We start from the raw sequence: 23,728 nt of genomic DNA, 5'->3' as shown, positions 1-23,728 counted from the left end.
GGGGTATATGAAGGTTGAGATGCTACAGGCAGGGCTTCAGATGAAGGCACTCGGTGGGTGATAGAAGTGGGGACTGGAGCTTGGGAGAGGGCATGGGCCATGGGAACCTCCTGGATGGAGGTGAACACTGAGCCAGGGGAGCAGAGGAGATGGCCCAGGCCGGGGAGCTAGAGGACAGGGGTCTGCAGATTCCGGATAGAGCCTTGGGTAACTCCCACGATACAGGAGGAAGATCTGGGAGATGGCAAGGTGGAGGAGCCAGGGAGATGGAGAAGTAGGCCAAGTAGAGGGACCAGGAAGCTGAGAGAGGAACAAGTTTTAAGGGGCAAAAAACTAACAGTTTGAGATTTCAGATGCCAAGAGGAAAGGAAAGCTGGTCACTTTTTTTCTTTTTGGTCAACTCAGAGGTCACTGGTGTGTCCTTTGGGAAAACAATTTCCATGTCAAATCAGGTTTGGAAATAAAACTGAAGGGTTGAGGACTGTGGTGAGGAAGCTGAGGCAGGGCGTAGGTTGCCCTCTCTCAAAGCGATTGTGGGAAATAGAAGGGGAAAGAAGACTGGGTAAACTGAGGCAGTAGATGGGGAGAGCCAGTGAACAGGCGAGACCCATTTAGAAGAGTCTCCTCTGCTTTGCCACTGGTTCCACTCCGCCTGTGGGCCCTAGCTTTGATCATAACGGGCAGCATGATACACATGTTTTCATTTCATTTTCACAGCAATCCTCAAAAAGTAAAGAGATCAGTACTCCAGTAATTCTCACTTCACAGGCGATGACACTGAGGCTAGAGATGTGAGTAACGGGATTCCGGCTACACGGCTGGCAAATCCAGGTTTACGCTGTCTGCTTCTGAAATCCCAGCCCCAGAGCTTTTTACTTCATTGAAAACACAGAAGTTTTATGTCTTAGGCCCAAGGTCCTGATTGGTAACCAGGCCCAAGGTCCTGATTGGTAACCTGGTCCATCCCCCGATTTCCAGGTTCGTTCTGGCTGGTCCCCTTTCCCCAGGGATATCTAGTTCAGGAGCTGGGATCCTTCATGCCAATGCTCAGGGCTTCAGTACCAGCTGGATTCCCTGCCACCCTGCCCTGCTGGCTGGTTGGATCTAGACACCCTTGTCTTCTCCCAGCTCCTTCTGAGGAAAATAATTTGTATGGTACAGATGCAGCTGGCAACATGGCTGAGGACTTGTGCTGTGCAGTCAGAAGGCCTGGAGAAGAAATCCTAGGTCTACCACTAACTGGACACATTTTTTTTGAGCGAGGGTCTTGCTATGTTGCCCAGGCTGGAGTGCAGTGGTGCAATTGTGGCTCACTGCATCCTCACCTTCCTAGGCTCAAGCCATCCTCCTGCCTCAGCCTCTTGAGTAGCTGGGACTACAGTTGGAGCCCACCATGCCTAGTTTTTTTTTTTTAAATCTTTAGTAGTGACAGGATCTTGCTAGTTGCCCAGGCTGGTCTCAAACACCTGGGCTGGGCTCCAGCAGTCCTCTGGCCTTGGCCTCCCAAAGCTCCGGGATTACGGGTGTGAGTCACTGCGCCCGGCTTGGACACATTTTTTAGCGTCTCTGAACTTCAGTATTTTTTAACATCTCTAACTTAGAGAGTCACTTTGAGAATTACAATGCCCAGTGAAAGTTAGCAATTATTTTGTGCCCTTGATTTCCAATGTCCTGGCCTTCAGACTGTAATTTCTTTTTCAGCTTGATCTGACCTCCAGCACCCTTCCCTCCGTAGAGGACAGAACTCAGCTTTTCCTAGGCTGCTTAGGAAGCCAGCGGGGCTGCTTCCTGAGGGATGGAAGGTTCAGGTTTTGAAATAAGAGGAGGAACTTTCTATCAGCTGTAGATGAAAAGTGACTAGTGTACAATGGGCTCCAGAGGAAGTAACAGTGTCCACTGAGGAGGCGACATGATGATCAGAGAGGAAGGGCCCAGATTCTCTCCCTTGTCACTTGCTGTTTCCTCACTTCCTCGGTCACTCGCAAATGTCTGTTGAGCTTTTACTCCTTGCCAGGCAACTCTGTAGGCTTTGGGGGAGGACAAAAAAGAGTTAACAGTGGCCTTGAGAAACTCACAGCCAGGATGGAGAGGCAGATGTAAACAAGTCCTGTAATTACAATGCAGAGTGGGAAACTCCACCGAGGAGCTGAGAACAGGGTGCAGCGGGAGCAAGGGGGTGGGTCGCGCTAGCATCCAAACTCTGGGCCCCCGCTCTCTCCCATGGCCGGCTCGGTCACCCCCACTGTTCCATCTGTTTCTTTGTTTTTGCAGTCTTTATTGCTGGCTTTGTTTTTCCTTCACTTTCCTAATAGAGAGGCTTTGGAAAAATTCCACCCTTGTTTCAGTTGGAACGGGGAAAAGGAGAATTGTCTACTCTTCAGCCAAAAGAGCCAAGGGGTGCCGGGTTCCTGGAGAGTCCAGGTGGACACGGGGAGGAAGCAGGGACTGTCCCGAGGGAGCCGGGGGAGAGCCTGCAGCACCGCAGGCATGGGGCAGGGAGAGGTGAAAACACGGGAGGAGCAGTGCCTGGCTGGGGGGCCCAGGAGGCTGTGTGCTCCCCAAGTCCTCTTCCAGAGCTCTCTCTGCAACCCCTGTCCTCCATTCTGATTGGAGGAGAGAGTTGAGACTTCTTCTAGACTTCTTCTACTTCAGAGAATCCTGTAAAGCCCGGTTACATTGCTCTTCCCCCACCCAGATGACTGTGAAGGGCTGGGACCCCAGAGATAGAAGTGAGTCTTTGACATTATTCACATCAGAGGGCTGTGTGTGTGTGTGTGTGTGAGTGAAATCCCTCCGTTCCCTCCCTCTTTCCCCAAACCACCACACACACAATGCTCGTTGTTCCCCGGCCGTCAGTTCTGCATTCCATTCAACACGTTTATTGAACACCCACTATGTGTTGGAAGCTGGAGCTGTGTGGTGGAAAAAGTTATTTCAGAAGGTTGCATAGGCACCAGATATGCATATGTGTGCATGAATACATGCACATGTATGTATGAATCAATGTGAGCAGGCTGGGAAACAGGAGGGAGAAGGAAAGAAGAATGTTTGGGAAGCTGAAGTTTGGGAGTCAGGCAGCTTGCGTTTGTTTGCATCTGAGTGCTCCCATTTGCTGGCTGTGTGACCTCAGGTGAATTATATAAGCTTTCTGTGCCTCTGCCTCCCATCTGTCAAATAGCGATAACCGTAGTATTCACCTCATGGGGTTGGTGTTGTGAAAGCTGAATGAATGAGTGTGTGCACAGAGTGTGTGCAGCGGTGCCCAGCAAGGAGTAGGTGCTCTGTAGCAATTACTGTTCCCTTCTCACCCCACTCAGAGCTGGGTGAAGACAAGCTCATAAATGACTGGTTCACATTTGCCTCTTGCTCAGCCTCAGTGATGCAGAGGCAGTCACCTGGTGCCGCCCGCCTCCTGCCCCCTGAGGCTCGCCTACAACACTCAGCCCACAAATCTCTAACTAAACCACTGCCATCTCCTGCCCTTGGCTGACCCACCCCCCACACACACTAGGCTGCTCAGGATAGAGAAGAAGTAATATCACACCACAGGGGTTGCTTCAGTCCCACGCTACCCTCCAGACATATATCTGAGCTGCCAGTTCCCTCTAAGCAGACTGGGAATGGAGAAGTGGGATGGGTGAACATCTGGGGTGGAACCCAGGCTCCCAGGCACCCACCCGATGCAACTGGGGAACAAAGAACCTGTCAGGAGGTCAGGAGGGAGACCGAGGGGATTCCAGCTCTGAGGAATCCATGCGTGGCATTCCAGAGTGGGTGGCAGCTGGCACGAATCCTTGGTTCAGAAATGGCAGGGGCCCCTCAGGAGTCAGGGCCAGGTCGTGCCAAAGTCCCAGTGACATCGTGGCTCTGCTATTCTTGAACAGCTGTGCTGCCCCCCTTGGCATAGGGTTCGAGAAGGGGGGCAGGAGTGTGGGCTTGGCCAGGGCAAGAGGAGGATTCAGACACACACACACACACACACACGGTCCACCATGAGGGTGCAGATGCCTGGTTCAGGGAGAAAAGAGGAAGAGGGTGGAATGCGAATGTGTGTGTGTGTGCGTGCGTGTCTGTGTTGGGGGGAGATGGGTTTGTGGTTCTGTGATTGTGTCTGGTGTTTGGGTGTGCACGTCTCTGTGTTTATCTTTGTGCACTTCTGTTTCGGTGTGTCTCTGCAGGAGTTTGTTGTCTGGGCAAGGGTAGATTTTTGCACTACTTCTGTCTCTGACTCTTTGCTTGAGCCTCTCAGCAATTCAGCAGAGAGAATTTTCCCTTCTGCGAGGGTGGGAAAATATAGCTCATCGGGGCAGTATGGGCCAACGCTTTATAAACACACACAAATCACAGGACATTCTTGTGTGTGATCCTTAGCTCCCTATAAAGCTAGGGTTGATACACATTTAAAAGAGAGAGAGCTGAGTCCTATGTGTATGCTTCTGTCATTTCTACATGTCTGACTGATGAGCATGTGTGCTTATGTATTTGACATATTTGTCACTGTGTCTCCATGGCAGTATCTGTGTCTACAGCTTGGTGTATACTCATGTGTGCTAGGCTCATATTTAACTGTGTTTCTGGCGACGTTTATCTTTAAGCAGCAACATAATAGGAGTTAGAAGCACAGGTTCCACAGTGAGACGATCCAAGTTTCGAATCCCTGTGTCACAGTAACTAATCCACTAACCTTGGACAAGTTTCTTAACTTTTCTATGCCTCAGTTTTTTCACAGGGATAAAAATAGCCCGTGAGGATACATGAGATCACGTTTAGTGCCTGGCACAGGTTAGCATATGTGAACAGTCCTGTGTTTGAACGTGCTCCTTTCTGAGAGCTGTCTCCTTGGTTGTGACTGCAGTGTGTCACATCTCAGCTGGAGTATAAACTGCTTCTCGGCAGAGCGTGAGTCTCAATTATCTTTAACAATACCCATGACCCCTCAGTGCAACCTCCGTGCCTTGTGCACTTGCCATCTCGAGGTGAAATGAGACTCATTTCAGGTGAAACAGGAAGGGTGTCAGATGCAGGCCCATGCCTGGGGTAGTACATGGAGGGCAGGTGGGGAGCTGGGGATGGCAGTGCCACCACAGCCCAGCTGGGCATCAGGGTCCCTCACGGTCATTCCCGCACACCTGACCAGGTCTCCCTACAAGCCCAGGCTCCCTCCTCCTTTGTGTCTCAGTCTGGCCTTGAAACTCACTGAAGGGCCTCCTTCCTCCTTTCTCTTCTCACCCCACCCTAGGGCACTAGCCTAGGTGCTGGGAGGCCTGTGTGTGTGTGTTTTATTTTGGAGATGAGTCTCGCTCTGTCGCCCAGGCTGGAGTGCGGTGGCGCGATCTCAGCTCACTGCAACCTCCGCCTCCTGGGTTCAAGCGATTCTCCTGCCTTAGCCTCCTGAGTTGCTGGGACTACAGCTGCCTGCCACCATGCCCAGCTAATTTTTGTATTTTTAGTAGAGACAGGGTTTCACCATATTGGCCAGGCTGATCTCGAACTCCTGACCTTGTGATCCGTCCGCCTCAGCCTCCCAGAGTGCTGGGATTAAAGGCTTGAGCTACCGCGCCCGGGCCTGCATGTGTTTTCAGTGGGTGAGATGAGTGCGCTCCAGTCTACACCATGCCTCACTGTTTTGCAGCTTGTGTGTGTTTGTGCATGGCTCTGTGGGGGTGTGTGTCTGGGAGACGTCTTTCTGTGTGATCCCCGCTCTGTTACAGTGGGGACATGTGTCTGTGTGTGTGACGGGCCTCGTGCCTGGGATTTGTTCTCCTCCCCCAGCTTTCCCAGTTACATAAGCAGCTGAGGGGTCCGTCAGGCCTGGGCTATGGGCTCCTCCTGCTGGCCGCCTCTGGCACCCGCAGTCTGGGGAGGAGACTGCTGATGACGCTGCTTTCCCGTTGGGCCTTATCCCCTCTGCGGGGAGACACCAACCCAGTACTCAGCGCAGACCTGCCCCCAGCTACTTCCCAGCCCAGGTCACGGGGTAAGAGAGGATACCTCAGCTCCCTGAAGGGCCCTCTCATAATGCTCATACTGTGGGCTGGTTATGAGTTCTTTAGGAAATGTCTCCTTAACATATAGGACCATGTTCCCCGAGGGCAGGGGACCAGGCCTGCCTTGTTTACCACGGCATCTCCAGTGCCCAGTACAAGGCCTGGCCCAATCAATATTTGTGAATGACTAAGTTTACAGAGTGGAGAGGCTTAGGAGGAGGGACAGTATGGTGTAGGAAGATTTGGGGCTTTGGGGACAGACAAGCCTGGGCTCAAGTCACCCCATGGCCGCTTAAAAGCTGCGTGGCCTTGGGCACGATACTTAACTTGTCTACACTCAGGCTTCTCTTCTGTTAAATGACACCACCTTGCAAAATATGCTGTAAGGACTAGAACTAATATCCAAAAGGGCCTACTTGTGTAAGCATTTCATAAATGGCATCTATCATTATTACAACTGGTAACATCTTTCATCCCTCAAGCATCGTGAAGGCACTAAATCCGCTCGATAATTAAATCCATTATAAAGGGAGAGACGTGCTCTTCCAAAAGCTTCCCTATGAGTTTCGGTTTTCACATAGCTCCATATGCCTGTGGATGGATTTAGATGATGTGGCTCTGGAGCAACCAGGCTGTGGATATTTCAAAGTGAGAATAAACAGGCGCCCTGCTGCCCTGTTCAGGGGCTGGCAGTCCTGGGAGGCGAGGGCTGGACCTCTGATCTCCCTTCAAGGCCTCAAACATTTGGCCTCAGAGTTTCTCTGGCTTCTCCAGGGTTCCTCAATGTGGCTTCTATTGCAACCCCATGAGCAGCACCTCAGAGTCAAGCACTGTGCCACACTCTAGGAATGCAATGTCAAGGAAGGTCTGGTCTGGCCTGTGCCACTTCCCCTCTCTGGGCCTCAGTTTCCTCTTCTGTAAAGGGGGCTGAGTGAGTGGGAGGGAAGGGGGATGAGAGGGGACAAGGAGGGGGTTGGAGGGTTGAGGGTGCTAAATGGGCTTTGGGGTCACCTCCCACTGACAGCCACTTTGACAGCCTTGGCTTTGCAAACCTGGCTGTCTCTTCTCCCTATTCTGGCCTCATCCTTCCTGCCCCTCCCCGCTCCCCACCTTGATAGTTCAGGAGAGACAGAGCACCTGGGAAGGGTGCCTCCTCCATTCTCCCATCTCCAGGGCAAGCCCCACCCCTTCCAGAAGAGAGCACTGTTCATCTCTTCTCACTGTCACTGAACATAGAGACTCCTTCACCTAAACACCAGGTCTAAACTAGATCTAAACTAATCCTCTTAGGAAACAGTTCAAATAATAATTCAAAACCTAAAACAAAATAATCTTTATTTATCTCCTATTTCATATTAGTTTCCTGTGCCAAACACTTTATGTACATTCCTCCATTAATCATCACAATAACCCTTTGGGTGATGTGATCAACCTCAATTCAATTTGCAGAGGAGAGGAAAAAACTGAAGTTGAAGGAGGTTAGGCAATGGGCCAGCATCACCCAATCAAGAAATGACGTCGCCTGGACGGCCTCCTCTCCTAATCCATTTTCCTTTTGGTTTTGCCCTCTAAATGGGTGAAAAAAGGTCTCCAGTGACCTTCTGGATTCCGGAAGCGCCCTTCAGCTCAAACCCTTCGCGTTCGGGAACTCCTGGGTTCCGCCCACCGCTACAGGGTTTGCAGCCAGGACTGTGGCTCAGAGCAAATAACTGAATTCTAAATGCGTGGCCACAGTCACCTCGCCAATCCCAGGGCCCCTGCACCCAATTCTCCAGGAAAGACTGGCAGGTGCGGGGTCGGGTGCGCTCTGTGGGAGGGTGGGTGGGAATTTCAATGAGCCGAGTGCAGTTAGCTCACTGGTGCGGGGGCCTGGGGCGGAGCCAGGGCCGGGGGCGGGGTCCTGGGGGCTGGCGTTAGCCTTGGTGGGACGGGGAGGGGGCGGGGCTTGGGACTGGAGCGGGGCCGGGGCCCGGGGCGGAGCCAGGATTGGGGGCTGGCGTTAGCCCTGGTGGGACGGGGAGGGGGCGGGGCTTGGGACTGGAGCGGGGCCGGGGCCCGGGGCGGAGCCAGGATTGGAGTCCGACAGTAGTCCTGGTCGGGTGGGGCGGGAGAGGGGCCGGAACTGGGGCTGGGCCGGGGCTCGGGGCGGAGCCAGGGCTGGAGTCTTGCGGGGCAGGGCGGGGCGGGGCCGGGGCGGGGCTGGGACTCGATAAGAGGCAAAGGTGAGTCTAGAGAGGAGGGGCGGGGCCGAGGCCAGGTGCGGAGCAAAGGCCGGAGTCTGGCGGGGTGGGGCGGGCAGGGCCAGGGCTGGGTCTGGGGCGGGGCGGGCCTGCACGGGGCGGGGGAAGGGGCGGGGCCGGGGCGGGCCGGCGAAGGGGGGCCGGGGCGAGAATGGTCTCAGAACTGCCAAGGGCTGGAGGGAAAACAACGGGAGGGGCGGAGGGAGGGGATTCGGCAGCTCCCGCTCAGCTAGCTCGGCGCACCCACGCCTCGCTGCCCCGCTTCCTGCCCCCGACCTGGGCATGCGCCCCCGGCCCCCCCGGTCCCCCAGAACCCGCGCCACCCCCCGGAGCCTCCCCAGAGCTGGCCGCGCAGGATGGGCGCCCTCAGGCCCACGCTGCTGCCGCCGTCGCCGCCGCTGCTGCTGCTGCTAATGCTAGGTAAGCCAGGCCCCGGTTCCGGTTCCCGGCCCCGCCGGGCAGGTGCCTGCCGCCCAGCACCCAGACCAACCTGCCTCCCGAGCTTTTCGGGGCTCCTCACATCCTCCTTCTCCGTCATGGGTGCCTCCAGCCTCCCCGGGACCGGCGGGCAGCTGCGCTTTGTGGCTGCCCGCCGAGCCAGTCTTGGGAGGAGTGCAGGCTCCCCAGCTCTAAGTCAGGGACTGGGGCACAGGGAGGACCCACTAAGGTGCTCCACCAGGCACTGCGTAGCCTCCTGGGGCAGGTCCCACTTCTCAGCTAGTATACCCACCTCCTGGGGTCAGTGCACCAAACGCTGCCACTCCTTTCTGCCCCACACTCAGCTCCAGGCCTGGCCTTGGGTGCGCGCCCTGCGTGGGCAGTGCCTGCCCAGCTTCGTAATTGCCCCAGAGTTGGCTGGAGGCCCAGAGGCCAGTTCTGCCCACGATCTTTGTAGGAAGTCTCCCCCAATTGCGCTTCACACACTTCATCAACTGAGGCTGGGAACGGTTCCCTCTATCGCCCCCATCTCCACCCTGGGCTGGGTCCCTCTTTGCCCTTCTTCCTCTCTCCCAAGTGGCACTTGACTCTGCAGCCACCCATCAGTTTTCACAACCGCTTAGTTCCAGCTTCCTTGGCTCAGGAGAAACCAGGTTCCATGGAGACCGATCCTGGGATCTCCAAGCACCTTGTGTCTGCTGTGGTGGGTGTTCATGGTGGGCCGTTCTGGGCCAGCCTTGCATGGATGCATGGGGTAATGACAGTGGAATTGTTTTTGGCCTGAACTGGAGGGCTCCCTGTAGGCGGTGGTCTGGGGGAGAGTGTGGTGTGGGGACAGTGAAACTGCCGGTACAGATGTTGATGAGACTGAAGCCCTTGAAATGAGAATGAAGTGTGGGGGTGGGGATGGTGACTTCAGAGCTGCTGTCGTCAAGGCAGAGGCTGAAGGTAGCCCCAGCTGCCTGCTTCTAGACCAGAGCTCCACAGTGGCATCAAGCAAAGCCTTCCCCTGCTGCAGGTCCCTGGGCCCTGCAGGGCTACCATGAGTCCTCTCCTTGGTCCCTGGGCAGATAACAGCAGAATGTACAGAGAGGAAGGTGCTGTGGGGCTGGTTGCCTAGCACTTGGTGTGTTTTCCCCAATGGGCAGCATGGAGCAGGGAGGAGCCCAGGGAGACGGGGAAATGCTGGCCTGTGGTTGAAAGAGGAACACGCAGAGGTCTAAGCACCCACTGCTCTTGGGAACCTTACATTCATTTCCCAAATGAGGAAAATGAAGTAACTTGCCCCAGAGAGCACATTTAGTGAGTATTGGGGCTATGATTTGAACACAGATCTGATTCCAAAGCAGGCCTCTTTGCTCTCCCTTTCCTTGCTGTGACTAACACAGAGGAGGGAAGAGAGAGCTGTGTGGCAACTGATTTCCTAAGGCTGTGGGGTGACTTTCCCATGGGGATCTCCAAGCATCAGCAGTTGTGGAGCCAGGAAGATGGGAGGGGGCCTTCTGAGCAGTCAGCCGGGAGGCAGCCAGGGAAGGTGTCAGCTTGACTGTCTCTACCATCACCCTGATTATGAAACTTGCCTGGCCTGAGGCAGGGCTCTCCTGAGTCACATACGCAATCACTCACTCACGGTCAGAGCTGGAGCTCTTAGTTCACCTCCAGTGTGGAAACTGAGGCCTAGGAGAGAAGGAGACTGGATCCCAGGCCACACAGCTGGGCATGGGGATGGTGCTGGAATCCCACTTCCTGACTCCTAGCCTGTGCCCCTATCAACAGACCATGAGTTCTCCCTGTGACTCAGCCAGAGGAAGAAGGAAGGGGCTAGGAGCCCAGCAGCAGTGGTGGGGAAGTTCAGAGGAGCTGTTCTAGAGAAGCTGGAGGGCAGAGTTTGACCACAGACTCCTGGGCATTTTCCTCTAGCCCCTACAGAAAGGCTTTGGATATCCCCCTGAGAGACCTAAAAGTGACACTGTGGTTGGTGAGGTCACTCCCTTCAGGCCTGACCTTGGAGTTTCCCCATCTTCCTCCCTGGTTTTGCCCCTCTGGAGGAGTATGTGGAAGCCACCTAGGGAGAGCAGGATCTTGGCTAAGATATTATACTTTTCCTGCCTCACCTTTCTCATCTGTAAAATGGGGAGAGGTGGGGAGGAGTGGCCTAGCCCTTCTTACCTTCTGAGGTTCTGTGATCTTATCTAGTGGGAGCTCTGGAAGGAGAGAAGGGAGGAACTCAGCCCTCCAAGGCTGCCAGGAGTATCTGCTAGGGTAGGGTTGGGCATAGGGGTGGAATAGGCTGAAGAAGAGAGGTTTGACCTTTCTGATGGGAGAGATGAGAAGGGGCAGCTGGTGATTTAGTGCCTCCCTACAGAAAGAGAGCCATATATGTAAATGAATGCATACCATATGCAAATGAATGCTTTGTTAAGGAACTGGGGCAGGCGCCTTGTGTGTCTGCTGGGCTAGCCAGGAAGGTTGGCAGGCACTGGAGGAGGGGATCTTCTGCCCCCAGTGCCAGGACAGAGTCTGGATCTTCCCCCGAAGCCCCAGCTGCCTGGGCAGCCCTGCAGGGTGAGAGAAGCAGTGAGCTCATGGCACAGCTGGAGGGGGGAGGGCATTGTGTGGTGAGAACTGACTGGCTCTGTGCCCTTTCCAGCTAGGGCCACTGGCTCCATTGTCTGGCCCAGGTGACACAGCTGAGCCAACTAGCCCTTCTGAGCAAGACTGCCAGCTCCCCTCAAGCAAAGGAGGGGACATGTAGTCTCAGAACCCCCCAGCCAGAAGGCTTCCCTGACCAGGAGGAAGGAATGGTAGACATGGAGGTAGGTGAATGGCAGGGACAGATCAAGGTTCAGTTGGAACCAAGGCCTGGTTAGGTCAGGAATCAGATGGACTCCTTTCTGCCTTCAGGCGCTCTGCTTCTAGTCTGCCAGAAATGGGATGCATCTGGGTGCCAAGGCAATCCTGGGCCTATACCACCTCCTTGAGACCCAGGTGTCTTATATCCCAGCATCCGTTTCCTGTTCTCAGAACAGGGTCCAAGCTGTGGACCGACTTTCCCAGGTCTCCTTTCCTTTTATAGGCAGACGTCAAGAATGGTGCTTGTGGTGGCAGAGGGCATAGAATAGGGAACCAGGCATCTCCAACTCCTTTTGCCTTTCCCTACAGGAATGGGATGCTGGGCCCGGCAGGTGCTGGTCCCCGAAGGGCCCTTGTACCGCGTGGCTGGAACAGCTGTCTCCATCTCCTGCAATGTGACTGAATATGAGGGCCCTGCCCAGCAGAACTTTGAGTGGTTCCTGTACAGGCCCGAGGCCCCGGATACTGCTCTCAGTATTGTCAGTACCAAGGATGCCCAGTTCTCCTATGCGATCTTCAAGCCCCGAGTGCTGGCGGGTGAGGTGCAGGTGCAGCGCCTACAAGGGGACGTCGCGGTGCTCAAGATTGCCCGTCTGCAGGCCCAGGATGCTGGCATTTATGAGTGCCACACCCCCTCCACTGATACCCGCTACCTGGGCAGCTACAGTGGCAAGGTGGAGCTGAGAGGTACTAGGCTCTGGAACGGGGTGGGGCCACACACCCTCTCAAGGCAGGAGGGACACAAGTGACCTATCTAACTGCCCCTTAGGTTTTGTAGCCAAGGAACTTGAGGCCCAGAGAGGTTAAGTGACTTGCACAAAGTCACCCAATAACTCAGTGGCTGGTGTGGGACTCAAACCCAGATTTCCTCACTCCAGGCCAGTGCTCTTCTGATCATATCAAGCCCCCTTCTGGAAGAAGAGCCATCCAGTCCCCTTTCCATTCCCAAGAATGAGGAAGACTGATGGGTTGAATAGACTCTACTCCTGGACAGTACAGGACCCAGATCTGAGAAACAGCGTAGTTAGGGAAGGAGTTAGACCATGTGACATTCTCACTCTCTTAAGTTTCTTTGTCTCCTGGAGAAGGAAGACAAAGCTGCTTTTCTTGATATTTCAAACAGGGGTCAGTCTTGAACGTAAGGGTGAGAAGGCAATGGGCTGGTTCTTTGAAATTCAGCAAGTATTTATTGAGCGCCTGTGATATGCCCAGCACTGAGCTTGGCACCACTGAGTTACAGAAGAAATAATACAACATGCGATCTTTGCCTGCTGGGAGCTCACAGTCTATTTAGGGAGATAGGCCATACACAGGAAACAGTAACAAGGGCTGCCAGCTCCCAGCCCTCCCTCACTCCAGCTGTTTTCTCCAGTTCTTCCAGATGTCCTACAGGTATCTGCTGCCCCCCCAGGACCCCGAGGCCGCCAGGCCCCAACCTCACCCCCACGCGTGACGGTGCATGAGGGGCAGGAGCTGGCACTGGGCTGCCTAGCGAGGACAAGCACACAGAAGCACACACACCTGGCAGTATCCTTTGGGCGATCTGTGCCTGAGGTGCCAGTTGGGCGAGCAACTCTGCAGGAAGTGGTGGGAATCCGGTCAGACTTGGCCGTGGAGGCTGGAGCTCCCTATGCTGAGCGACTGGCTGCAGGGGAGCTTCGTCTGGGTAAGGAAGGGAGTGATCGGTACCGCATGGTGGTAGGAGGTGCCCAGGCAGGGGACGCAGGCACCTACCACTGCACTGCCGCTGAGTGGATTCAGGATCCTGATGGCAGCTGGGCCCAGATTGCAGAGAAAAGGACTGTCCTGGCCCACGTGGACGTGCAGACACTGTGTAAGTGCCACATCCCACTGTGGGAGCTGGGAGGGACAGTATTCTGGTGGGCACTGTGGCCACAGGGGGTACCAGATAGTCGTCATCTGACTCCAAGGAACTTATCTTCTAGAGTGATCAGCCCTGTTAGCATTGCTTCCCGCTCTGCCCTTGATGAGTTTTCTCTGCTCAGTAATTGGTTATAGAGTTAGGAGGGCCATGGCTGAGGGGTGAGATTCAAGCCCCCGAGTAGAAAGATGGTCATACCCAGTGAGGGGCGGACAGGAAGCTTTGAAGCTGCTGCTGTCAAGGAGAAAACACGGAATTGGGGAATCAGGTGCCTCTTGTCCCCTCCTGCCTCTGTGACACCTCTTCCCCTTCCTGTGTTTCAGCCAGCCAGCTGGCAGTGACAGTGGGGCCTGGCGAACGTCGGATCGGCCCAGGGGAGCCCTTGGAACTGCTGTGCAACGTGTCAGGGGCACTCCCCCCCGCAGGCCGTCATGCTGCGTACTCTGTGGGTTGGGAGATGGCACCTGCAGGGGCACCGGGGCCTGGCCGCCTGGTAGCCCAGCTGGACACAGAGGGTGTGGGCAGCCTGGGCCCTGGCTATGAGGGCCGACACATCGCCATGGAGAAGGTGGCATCCAGAACATACCGGCTACGGCTAGAGGCTGCCAGGCCTGGTGATGCGGGCACCTACCGCTGCCTCGCCAAAGCCTATGTTCGTGGGTCTGGGACCCGGCTTCGTGAAGCAGCCAGTGCCCGTTCCCGGCCTCTCCCTGTGCACGTGCGGGAGGAAGGTGAGACGGGGCTGGGCCCTGGACAGGGTTCAAGGATTGTAGACCCATTTTCCTTTTATTTCCACGTCCCCTCCCTTCTATCAGCTGCTTGCATGCCGCACCTCATGCTCCTCTTCTACCAATATTGTAGGAATACCCTGAGTTTCCTGGGGCGGTGCTTGTCAGCAGCCCTCGCCCCCATGGTCCCTGGCCCTGCACCGTCTGGCCCCATGTCCTGTGTTCTGCAGGTGTGGTGCTGGAGGCTGTGGCGTGGCTAGCAGGAGGCACGGTGTACCGGGGGGAGACCGCCTCCCTGCTGTGCAACATCTCTGTGCGGGGTGGACCCCCAGGACTACGGCTGGCCGCCAGCTGGTGGGTGGAGCGATCAGAGGACGGAGAGCTCAGCTCTGTCCCTGCCCAGCTGGTGGGTGGCGTGGGCCAGGATGGTGTGGCAGAGCTGGGAGTCCGGCCCGGAGGAGGCCCTGTCAGCGTGGAGCTGGTAGGGCCCCGAAGCCATCGGCTGAGACTACACAGCTTGGGGCCCGAGGATGAAGGTGTGTACCACTGTGCCCCCAGTGCCTGGGTGCAGCATGCTGACTACAGCTGGTACCAAGCGGGCAGTGCCCGCTCAGGGCCTGTCACAGTCTACCCCTACATGCATGGTGAGTGGCACCCCTCTACCCTCCTCACTCTGCCTCCCTCCTGGCCCCTGCCCCTAGTCTTCCCTGCCCATCTTCTGACCCTCCTGCCACTGTCTTTTTCCTCCACATCATGTCACATGAAGTCTCAACATATCCAGCTTCCAGCCCTGCAGTGCCCAACTGTGTAGGGTCCTCTGTGGTTGCTGCTGACTTGCATCCTGAGGGACAGGCTGTGGGCAGGGATAGGGGTGTCTGTGAATGGAGGAGGTGGGGCCAGAGAACTTGATGGGGAAAGTTCTGGAGGCATGTGGGATGGGTGGAGGATGATGGCATCCTTTCTGAACAGTCATCCTCTCTCCCCCAGCCCTGGACACCCTATTTGTGCCTCTGCTGGTGGGTACAGCAGTGGCCCTGGTCACTGGTGCCACTGTCCTTGGTACCATCACTTGCTGCTTCATGAAGAGGCTTCGAAAACGGTGATCTCTCACTCCCCAGGTGAGGGAAAAGAACCCCCCGACCTTGTCTCCATTGGGCTTCCACCCCCAAGTCCTGAACCAGGCTGCTCCCTCCCAGGCCCCACCTGGAGGAGGAGTAGGCAGCTCAGATCCACAGGGCTCTGTTAAGGGGTGGGAGCCAGGAGGGAGCCCCTTCACTCAGGGCTCTGTGTCCTTAGCCCACGCCCGGCGCCCTTTTCAGGTCTTGCAGATGTCGACTGTCTTCCAGCCCAGCTCCAAGCCCTCCTCTGGTTGCCTGGACACCCTCTCCCTGGGTCCACTCTTCCTTTAATTTATTTGACCTCCCCCCACCCAGAATGGGAGACACGGCTCCCCTTCCTCACTCCTTCCCTCCCAAACCCTCCCTCTGGCCTTCTGTTCTTGATCTCATAGGCATCCTATAGGGAGACCATTCCCTGTCCTGGAATTAGTTTTTCTAAAATGTGAATAAACTTGTTTTCTAAAAAGTAGGCTTGACTGTGTCTTCCCTACCATGAGACTGTAAAAGGCTCAGGGTGTGTAGCAGGGAGGTGGTTGGGGGTTGACAACCTATTCTGAACGACCCAGGCCTCTCTTCCCACCACAAACACCATCTGGCCTCCGTGGGCCATGCCACCCACCCCAGGAGGGGACACCTGGGTTCCATCTGCTGCCTGAACTGTCAGCGCTGAGGCAGTGCCTGATTCGACTCCTGCTTGGGGAGGAAAGCATAGAGGACAGGTTCCAGCTGCCTATGGTCCCCCCTTCCCGGCTTCTCCCATGTTATAGGGCATGGGCTTCCAGGAGCAGGGCCTTTTCTGAGCTCCCCAGACTTCACCTCACTCTTCCCCTCTCATTCTCCCAGTCAGGCTAGTCTTGGACCTGACTTCTCCCACTAGGTCTCATTCTCCCGGTCAGGCTAGTCTTGGACCTGACTCCTCCCACTAGGCCCTGGGGCTGCAATTCTTGTTCCTTCTGACTGACAGCAGCAGAACAGAAGCCTCAGCACGCAGCTGATACTCAGGCTGGGATGACAGGCAGTCACGGGAGGGCCTGTGTGTCCCCAGGGCCACTGCACCCGTATCTACTCACTGTACCTGCATATACCCACTGCCCGCATGTACCCGCTATACCCGCACATACTTGCCTCACCTGCCTGTACACACCCTGGGGTTTCCTCCATCCCACCCTTCAGCTTCACCTCTCCTCCAGTGCCCCAGGAGATTCATGAATTTTCTTGCCTAAGGATTCTCTGATCCTAAAGTTCTTACCTGCACGGCACCTTAAGAGGCCTCCTTCAGTTGTTATTTAAACATTTATTGAGCATTACGAGTTTGCTAAGTGTCATTTTTACAGATGAGGAAACTGAGGCCCAGAGATGTGATTTGCCCAGAGTCATAGAGCTAATTAGTGACAGTGTCAGGACTGGGACCTAGGTCTCCTGACTTGTCACACTATACAGTGGTGCCCTGAGTGGTGACAGTGGCAAGGAGAGGTGTGGCAGGGTCTCAGTGACTTCAGGGGGCAGGAGGGGCCTTTCCAGTCTCAGTTTCTTTGCTTGTCCGGTTGCAATGGGTTGGCTCCTGTGTGAGTGCGTGTATGTGGATACAAAGTAGCCCACCCTGTCTTGTCCAGACTCCCCTGTTTTACTGAAACCCAAATGAATCCCATTCCCCACCTCAACATCTGTTCTTAGGGGACCAGGTGATGCCAGGGTTCAGGAATCTCATCTTTGATGATGGGACCCCGGTGGCCCTGTGACCTGAGGCAAAGATGTCCATGCTTTGAAAGGAAGAGACTGGGACTTGGGTCCTTTCTGAGTGCACCCAAGCTGCCTAGGCTCCCTCCTTGGCCACCTTTCTTGCTTCCAGAGGACCCACAGGACCCTGGCTGTGCCTCATAGGACCCTAGCTGTGCCTCATAGGACCCTAGCTGTGCCTCATAGGACCCTAGCTGTGCCTCATAGGACCCTGGCTGTGCCTCATAGGACCCTGGCTGTGCCTCATAGGACCCTAGCTGTGCCTCATAGGACCCTAGCTGTGCCTCATAGGACCCTGGCTGTGCCCCATATGACCCTGGCTGTGCCTCATAGGACCCTAGCTGTGCCTCATATGACCCTAGCTGTGCCTCATAGGACCCTGACTGTGCCTCATAGGACCCTGGCTGTGCCTCATAGGACCCTGGCTGTGCCCCATATGACCCTAGCTGTGCCTCATAGGACCCTGGCTGTGCCTCATAGGACCCTAGCTGTGCCCCATATGACCCTAGCTGTGCCTCATAGGACCCTGGCTGTGCTTCATATGACCCTGGCTGTGCCCCATATGACCCTGGCTGTGCCCCATAAGACCCTGGCTGTGCCCCATAAGACCCTAGCTGTGCCTCATAGGACCCTGGCTGCCCAACCTGGAACAGAGAAGACTGGAGTGCTTTCCTGAGGGGGCTTAGACTTATGAAAGGGCAGGAGTGGAATGTGGTCAGGGCTAAGGGAGGAGGTCCTTCCTGGGCCAGTGCTGCTGTGTGGGGGGCGGGGCTGTCCCAGGGTGGGCTGTCCTCGGCCTGTGCTTTTCTCCAGGGCACCAGCTTCAGGTCCCCTCTGCCCCTCTCATCTTGCCATTGTTCTCGCTCACCATCCAGGAAGCTGCGCTGGTGACTGGGATTCGACCAGGAAGCAGGTGGAGGTGGGGTGAGAATATGCATCTTTGGGACCCCGTGGCCCAGCTGGGCTGACAGCAGGCTGCAGATACCTCCAGATGTTCTGACTCCTATTGCTTCTCTCAGATTTTCTCCCACATTCAATCCTGCCTTTAGTCCTACAAGGGGTTCTGTCCTTTGCCCCAAAAACCCTTCCTGCTCCACCTCCCCACCGACCTCCCCGGGAATCCCCTCAAGTCCGTCTGATGGCTTCATCTCTCTGTCTGGCCTGCTCAGCTTCCAGACACCCCCTCTACTTGTCACTGCCCTGTTTCCACTGATGGCTGAGTTCCTGGGCCCAAAGTTAAACTCTTCAGCCTGGACTTAGGGTCCCTTCCCCACACATAAAACCCCACCCTTCACATGTCTCTGTCTGCTCCTGTGAGGATCCTCAGCTTCTTCTCGGCATCTACTCCTCAGCTTCTATGCCCCATCTCCTGCTATGACCTCCAAGTCTTTGCTAAGAGCCCAGGTTCTCAAAGTCTGGTCCCTAGTCCAGCAGCAGCAGCAGCATGACCTGGGGACTTCTTAGAAATGAAAATTTTTGGTATCCACCTATTGAGTCAGAAACCCTGAGAGTGGAGTCCAAAAACTGGTGTTTTAACAAGCTCTCCAGGTGACTCTGATGCACACTCAAGATTTCTAACTGCTGACTTACATATTCCCCATGCCTTCCACTGGCCCCAGCGTTCTGATCACCCACGCTCACCCACACTCTCCCACCTTCCGCGTGACTGCACAGGTGGTCAGTTTGAATTATCCCTTGTTCAGCTGCCACAGGTAGACTCCTCTGTTTTCCCAGGTGCCCCTTATTTTGAGGACAGGAACCAGGTTTTTGCATGTCCACCCCACATGGCACCCAGTGATGTGAATGACTGTGCCCCAAAACCAAACTGCTTTCCCAGGGGCTCCCTGTGTCCCAGCTCTAGTGAATTCATTTTCTAGATCTCTTTCCTGGCCCTTCCTCCTCAGAACCTCTCTCTCTTCCTGCCTGCGTGGGATACCTGTAAGATCTCACTCCGCTGTCAGAAGATAGCCACCCTTGGTTTTTCTTTCCCAGGCCTCTCTCCAGGGCCCCAGCTCAGGCATCTACCCCCTCTGCCTGCTTCCCTGAGCCTGAGGACTAAGGTCATTCACTCCTTGCTGAGCCCCCTTGCAACCCTTCATCCTGGTGAGGGTGGAGCTGGGAGGACACTCTCCTCATGTGACCGTCTTGGTCCAGCTCCTTTCTCCTTCACTTTAGCTTGGCCTACCATGTCATTAGACAGTTGTGTCACGTGTGGGGAGGCTGGCAGAAGAGGTGAGCGGGGACTGCAATCCATCCTACACTCTACTCCCCAGGCCATGCACCCTGGTTTGGGACTGTATCTGTCTGGAGGAATAGGGTGCCTTTTTAGAATGTGCACAGAGGTGTTCTACGAGTTAGTGGCAGCCCTGAGTGGACCAACTGTCTATTGGTCCAGGTATGTATCTATCAGCTGTCTTTATCCGCCACCATCTTCCCATCCAACCCCCAAAAGTCCATCCTTCTGTCCATCCATCTACTCATGAACAAATGTGAAGGTCAAACACAGACCGGTAAGTTCACCTGTCCCCACCCTCCATTTCCCTGAAATCAGGACCCCTGCCTTCCATACTGTATCCTAGACTTGAGTTTCTGGGGAGCGGGGACTTTCCAACTTTAGCACATTTCCAGGGGCTTTGCCTACCTCCTCCTTCTCCTCTGTCTCCGAGATGCAGTTCCCCATGTACCTGTGTTTGGCCCCTGGTCTGCCACAGTGGTTCAGAGGGAGCTGGTCACACCTTGGACTCAGTCTCTGGGGGTGGCAGGCAGCCATTCTGCTCCTTGTCAGCCCCAGCTTCCCCCCCCGCCCCCTCCCCCGCCCCTTCCTCCTCCACCTTCTCATCCAGGCGGCTGGGGATGGACCAGTAGAGATGGGCATCAAGGCGGGCCGCAGCCTCTGCCAGCTCTCGAGCACTGCACGAAGGCGTGGGCACCTCAAAGGTCTCATGAAAGCTGGCATAGTCCACCTCATAGAAGCCGTCCTCCAGGGTCAGCACTGACGTGAAGCGGTGGCCCCACAGCACCTCGTCTACCAGGTAGGAGCTCCGCGCTTGGCATGTCATTCCTGAGGGGAGGGGCACGGGTCAGGGGGATCCCGGCTCCATGCTTCTCTTTCCTGCCTCTCATTCCACAACCCTGCTCCCAGCACCCTCCCTTCTATTCCTTCCCTAAGGGCTCCCACTTCCCTTTGGTCCAGTCCATTTTCTCCCACTTCCTAGCTCCTGTTCTTACCCTGCTCCCTCGCCTGTTCTCCATTTGCCCCAACTCCTCTTAATCTCCAGCTCTTTTATCCCCTCCTGTCATTTGGTGATGCCAATCAAAAAAGCTTAGCCTTGAAATGAACCTTAGGGATCATCTAGTTCAACTTCTCACTCCATACAGGGCTCCCTAAAGGAGCATTTCTAACAGTGGGCATCTAGCTTGTACTTGACTGCCTCCCAGGACTGATAGCTCAGAAAGGGCCCACCCCTTTGTGTGATAGCTCTCATAGTTGGATTGTTCTTTATACAGAACTAAAACCTGTCCCTTGGGATTTCCACCCCTTGGCTTCATTCCCCTCCCACTACAGTCCTTTGAATATCTGAAAACAGGAGTCTCAGGATTCCCTCAAGTTTTCTCTTCTTGACTTAACATCCCTGGCTTCCTCCACGATTTCTCATTTGAACTGGTTTTCCAAAATTCTACCTTTTTGATTACAAGCCAGAATGGCCAAGGAGGGCCCTAGAGCATTTTGAGTGTAGTAAATTTTCCAACTGTGGCCTGCTCCATGCATAACAGAGGTTGCACCATCTCTCTGTTCTGGCCATGATGCGTTCACAAATAGGGCCCAGGATAACATTACATAATCATTTTGGAGGCTGCATCACATTGCGACGACATCAAGCCTGTAGCCAACTAAAACACCCAGTTCTTTTTTCACCAGTGCTCTTCCATGCTGTGCTTACATAAGTGATTTTTTTTAAAAGCCTAAATGTAGAATTTTATATTTATTCCTCTTAAATGTCATCTTGTTGGGTTTTGGCTCATTATTCTTGCTGTTCAAAAGCGTTTTGAATCCTGACTGTCTCACCCAAAATATTACCATCCTTTCCAGCTTTATCTCTCTAGAAAAACAGACAGATTCCCATTCCTATCTCCTCTGTCCTGGGCCTCCCTGCCCCAGGCCTGTGTCCTGTCTTCTTGTTGGGTCGGTGCATCCCTCAGGGAGGGTCATTGTCATCCTGCCACAGGGTCTTCCCCCAACCCGCATCCATCTCGGAACAAGGGGAAACAGAAGAGTGGACATTAGCTAACCAGAGGGTGGCTGTCAGCTCGCAAAGCCCGGCCCTGAGACATTGGTATTCTTCGGTGAGGCTGGAACAGGAAGTATGCAGTGGGAGAGAGGAAAAAGAGGCATAAGGACACTGGGGAGAGAAGGGCTTCAAGGAGGAGAGGGCAGGGCTCGGGGTATAGATAGAAAAGACGGCCGGGCAGGAACTTCCCTGGAGGGTGAGGGGCCTGCCTGAGATACTGGCTAAAAAGGAGAGACAGCTGGAGAGAGAGAAAGAGGAAAGGGAACGGGGTGAGTGGGGGAAGGGGAAAGAGTCGGGGTGAAGCAGGAATGCGGAACAGTGAGGGAGAGCTGGGGTTGGAATGTGAAGCGGAGGGCCAGCGCAAAGGGGCCAGGGAAAGGATCTGAAGGCACCAGCTTGTCCGCGAAGCCGGTAGGGAGCATCAGCAGCTCTGGCGTCAGAGGCAGGGACTTCGGCGCCCCCTAGTGGGCCTTTGGTTCTCCACCCGCAGTTTCCTCACCCTCATCCATCCTCTAGTTCTCAAGTCCTAAGTAACCTCATTTACAACTCCTGTAACACTGGTCTTTTTCCACCTGCTCCCAAAGCCTTCACTGTGTAGATCTGGGTTGGACTTACTGACATCACAGATGAGTTGCCAGTTCCTTTTGGAAAAGGGCTAGAAATGGTAGCATCATCTATGTCCCTTGTCAGTGGAAATGAATGAATTGGGAAACCGAGGCAGAAGCCAGACCAGATATTAAGCTCCCCTCAAGCGCCAGCCTAGAAATAACTCAGGCAATGGAAAATCTTCACCGTCAAATTCCAGGGGCCTGAAACGGGCTGCAGTGAGAAAACTCCTGCACCTAACCCCTCCTTCCAACTCAGGACGTCTAAACATTGAAGCCACATTGCCTGTGTCCAATCTAGGCATGGGCACTTGCTGGCTTAGGAAAGTGGACAATTTCCTTAACTTCTCATTGGAGCAATCTCGTCTCTGAAAAGTGAGCGCAATAACGAGAAGTTACCTTCAGAGGGTTCTTGTGAGGATGAAATGAACTCAGAGGTGGAAAGTGCTTTGGAACTGCGCATGACACAGGGTGAGTACTGGGCGAGCGCTAGCTATGATTACTCTCCCTATTCCAAGTGACACATTCCTCTGGGCCCAGGGCCCCACGCCAGCGCCATTTCGGAGAATTCCTCCAAGCTTTCTCTTGGCCTTCTGCAGAGTTGCTCGGTTCCACCCCCATCCCCGACCCCGGTCTCACCTCACTCTCTCATCCTCCACTAGCCCTTCCATCCATCCTCCCCATCTCCCCTGGCTCCTCTTCTCGCCCTGCCTTCCTCCGCCCTGCCCACCCCCAGCCAGCCCCGCTCCCTTCTCCGGGCCCGCTCGCACCCGTGGCTTCCACCATGCCCTCGAGGATGACCACGATCTCGAAGTCGTCCCTCTCTAGGGCGCGGCGCGACGCCTCCCAGAAGGGGCTGGCGGCGTCGATCTCGTGGCTGATGACGAGCGGCGAGACCAGGAAGAGGCGGTCGTCGCCCGTGTCGAAGCCCACGCTGAGGTCGGTCTGGTGCAGCGGGATGAACTCGCCCTCCAGCGTCTGGCGCGAGCGGATGAGCTTGGCGCGGATGGAGGCCTCCACGATGTGCGAGGAGCGCAGGTCGCCTACGCGGAACATGAGGCAGAGGCGCCCGTCGCGCAGCGACACCACGGCGTGCGAGGAGAAGACGAGCGTGGCGGCGCGCTTGTTGGGCTGCGAGATCTTGACGAACATGCAGCCCACCATGAAGGCGTTCACCATGGAGCCCAGGATGGCCTGCAGCAGCAGCAGCACGATGCCCTCGGGGCACTGGTCGGTGATGACGCGGTGCCCGTAGCCGATGGTGGTCTCGGTCTCGATGGAGAAGAGGAAGGCGGCCACGAAGCCGTTGAGGTTGTTGACGCACGGCGTCCACGCGGTGTCCTCCAGGTGCTCCAGGTCGCCGCGGCCGTAGGCGATCAGCCACCAGATGGCGCCGAAGAAGAGCCAGGTGAGCGCGTAGGCCAGCACGAAGAACAGCAGGCTGAGGCGCCACTGCAGGTCCACCAGCGTGGTGAACAGGTCGGTCAGGTAGCGGTACGTCTCGCGCACGTTGCCCTGCTGCACGTTGCACCGGCCGTCCTTCTCCACGTAGCGCTGGCGGCCGCGGCGCCGCGGCTGCTCCTCCGGCCCGGGCGAGAAGGCCGCGTTCTCCTGCGCCATGGCGGCCGCGTCAGGGCGAGCGGGGCGGGCGCCTGGAGAGCGGCGCCCGGGGCCCGGGCAGCCGCCACCCGCCGCGCGTCGCGGGGCGCCTCGGCAGCGTCGGGGGTCCTGGAGGGGCTTAATAAAGGTTTGCGGAATGAGCGGCCCCGCGGGAGATGGGGAGGTGAGGACATCGGGGCCAGCACCCAGCCCTGGGGGGCCCTGGGTGAGTCCCTTCGTGTCTCCCGGCCT

The 23,728-nt window shown here is 55.8% G+C and overlaps 2 protein-coding genes across 3 annotated transcripts; one reads left to right on the top strand and one right to left on the bottom strand.

The window, feature by feature from the left end:
- Nucleotides 1-8,373: 8,373 nt before the first annotated feature.
- Nucleotides 8,374-15,716, top strand: IGSF8 (immunoglobulin superfamily member 8). Of its 2 annotated transcripts, XM_012449687.3 has the most exons (7): nucleotides 8,374-8,647; nucleotides 11,828-12,205; nucleotides 12,891-13,352; nucleotides 13,724-14,131; nucleotides 14,359-14,772; nucleotides 15,116-15,246; nucleotides 15,448-15,716. In XM_012449687.3, the coding sequence occupies exons 1-6, from the start codon at nucleotides 8,584-8,586 to the stop codon at nucleotides 15,229-15,231; spliced, it is 1,842 nt and encodes a 613-aa protein (XP_012305110.1). In that variant the 5' UTR covers nucleotides 8,374-8,583; the 3' UTR covers nucleotides 15,232-15,246; nucleotides 15,448-15,716. The 2 variants fall into 2 exon arrangements, with proteins under 2 accessions (XP_012305110.1, XP_012305109.1); XM_012449686.3 differs by lacking the exon at nucleotides 15,448-15,716 and having other exon boundaries at nucleotides 8,584-8,647; nucleotides 14,359-15,209.
- Nucleotides 15,717-16,520: 804 nt separating this feature from the next.
- On the bottom strand, nucleotides 16,521-23,497 carry KCNJ9 (potassium inwardly rectifying channel subfamily J member 9). Its single transcript, XM_021667372.2, has 2 exons — nucleotides 22,648-23,497; nucleotides 16,521-20,044 (listed from the first exon to the last, which is right to left on the bottom strand). Exons 1-2 carry the CDS (start codon nucleotides 23,495-23,497, stop codon nucleotides 19,713-19,715), a joined length of 1,182 nt encoding a protein of 393 aa, XP_021523047.2. The 3' UTR covers nucleotides 16,521-19,712.
- Nucleotides 23,498-23,728: the final 231 nt, after the last annotated feature.

Source organism: Aotus nancymaae, unplaced genomic scaffold (genome assembly GCF_030222135.1).
Source record: "Aotus nancymaae isolate 86718 unplaced genomic scaffold, 86718_ANA_hifiasm-v0.15.2.pri h1tg000108l, whole genome shotgun sequence".
Lineage (NCBI taxonomy): Eukaryota > Metazoa > Chordata > Mammalia > Primates > Aotidae > Aotus > Aotus nancymaae.
Note: the sequence above shows the minus strand (reverse complement) of the source record. Positions and strands in the feature narration are given on the sequence as shown.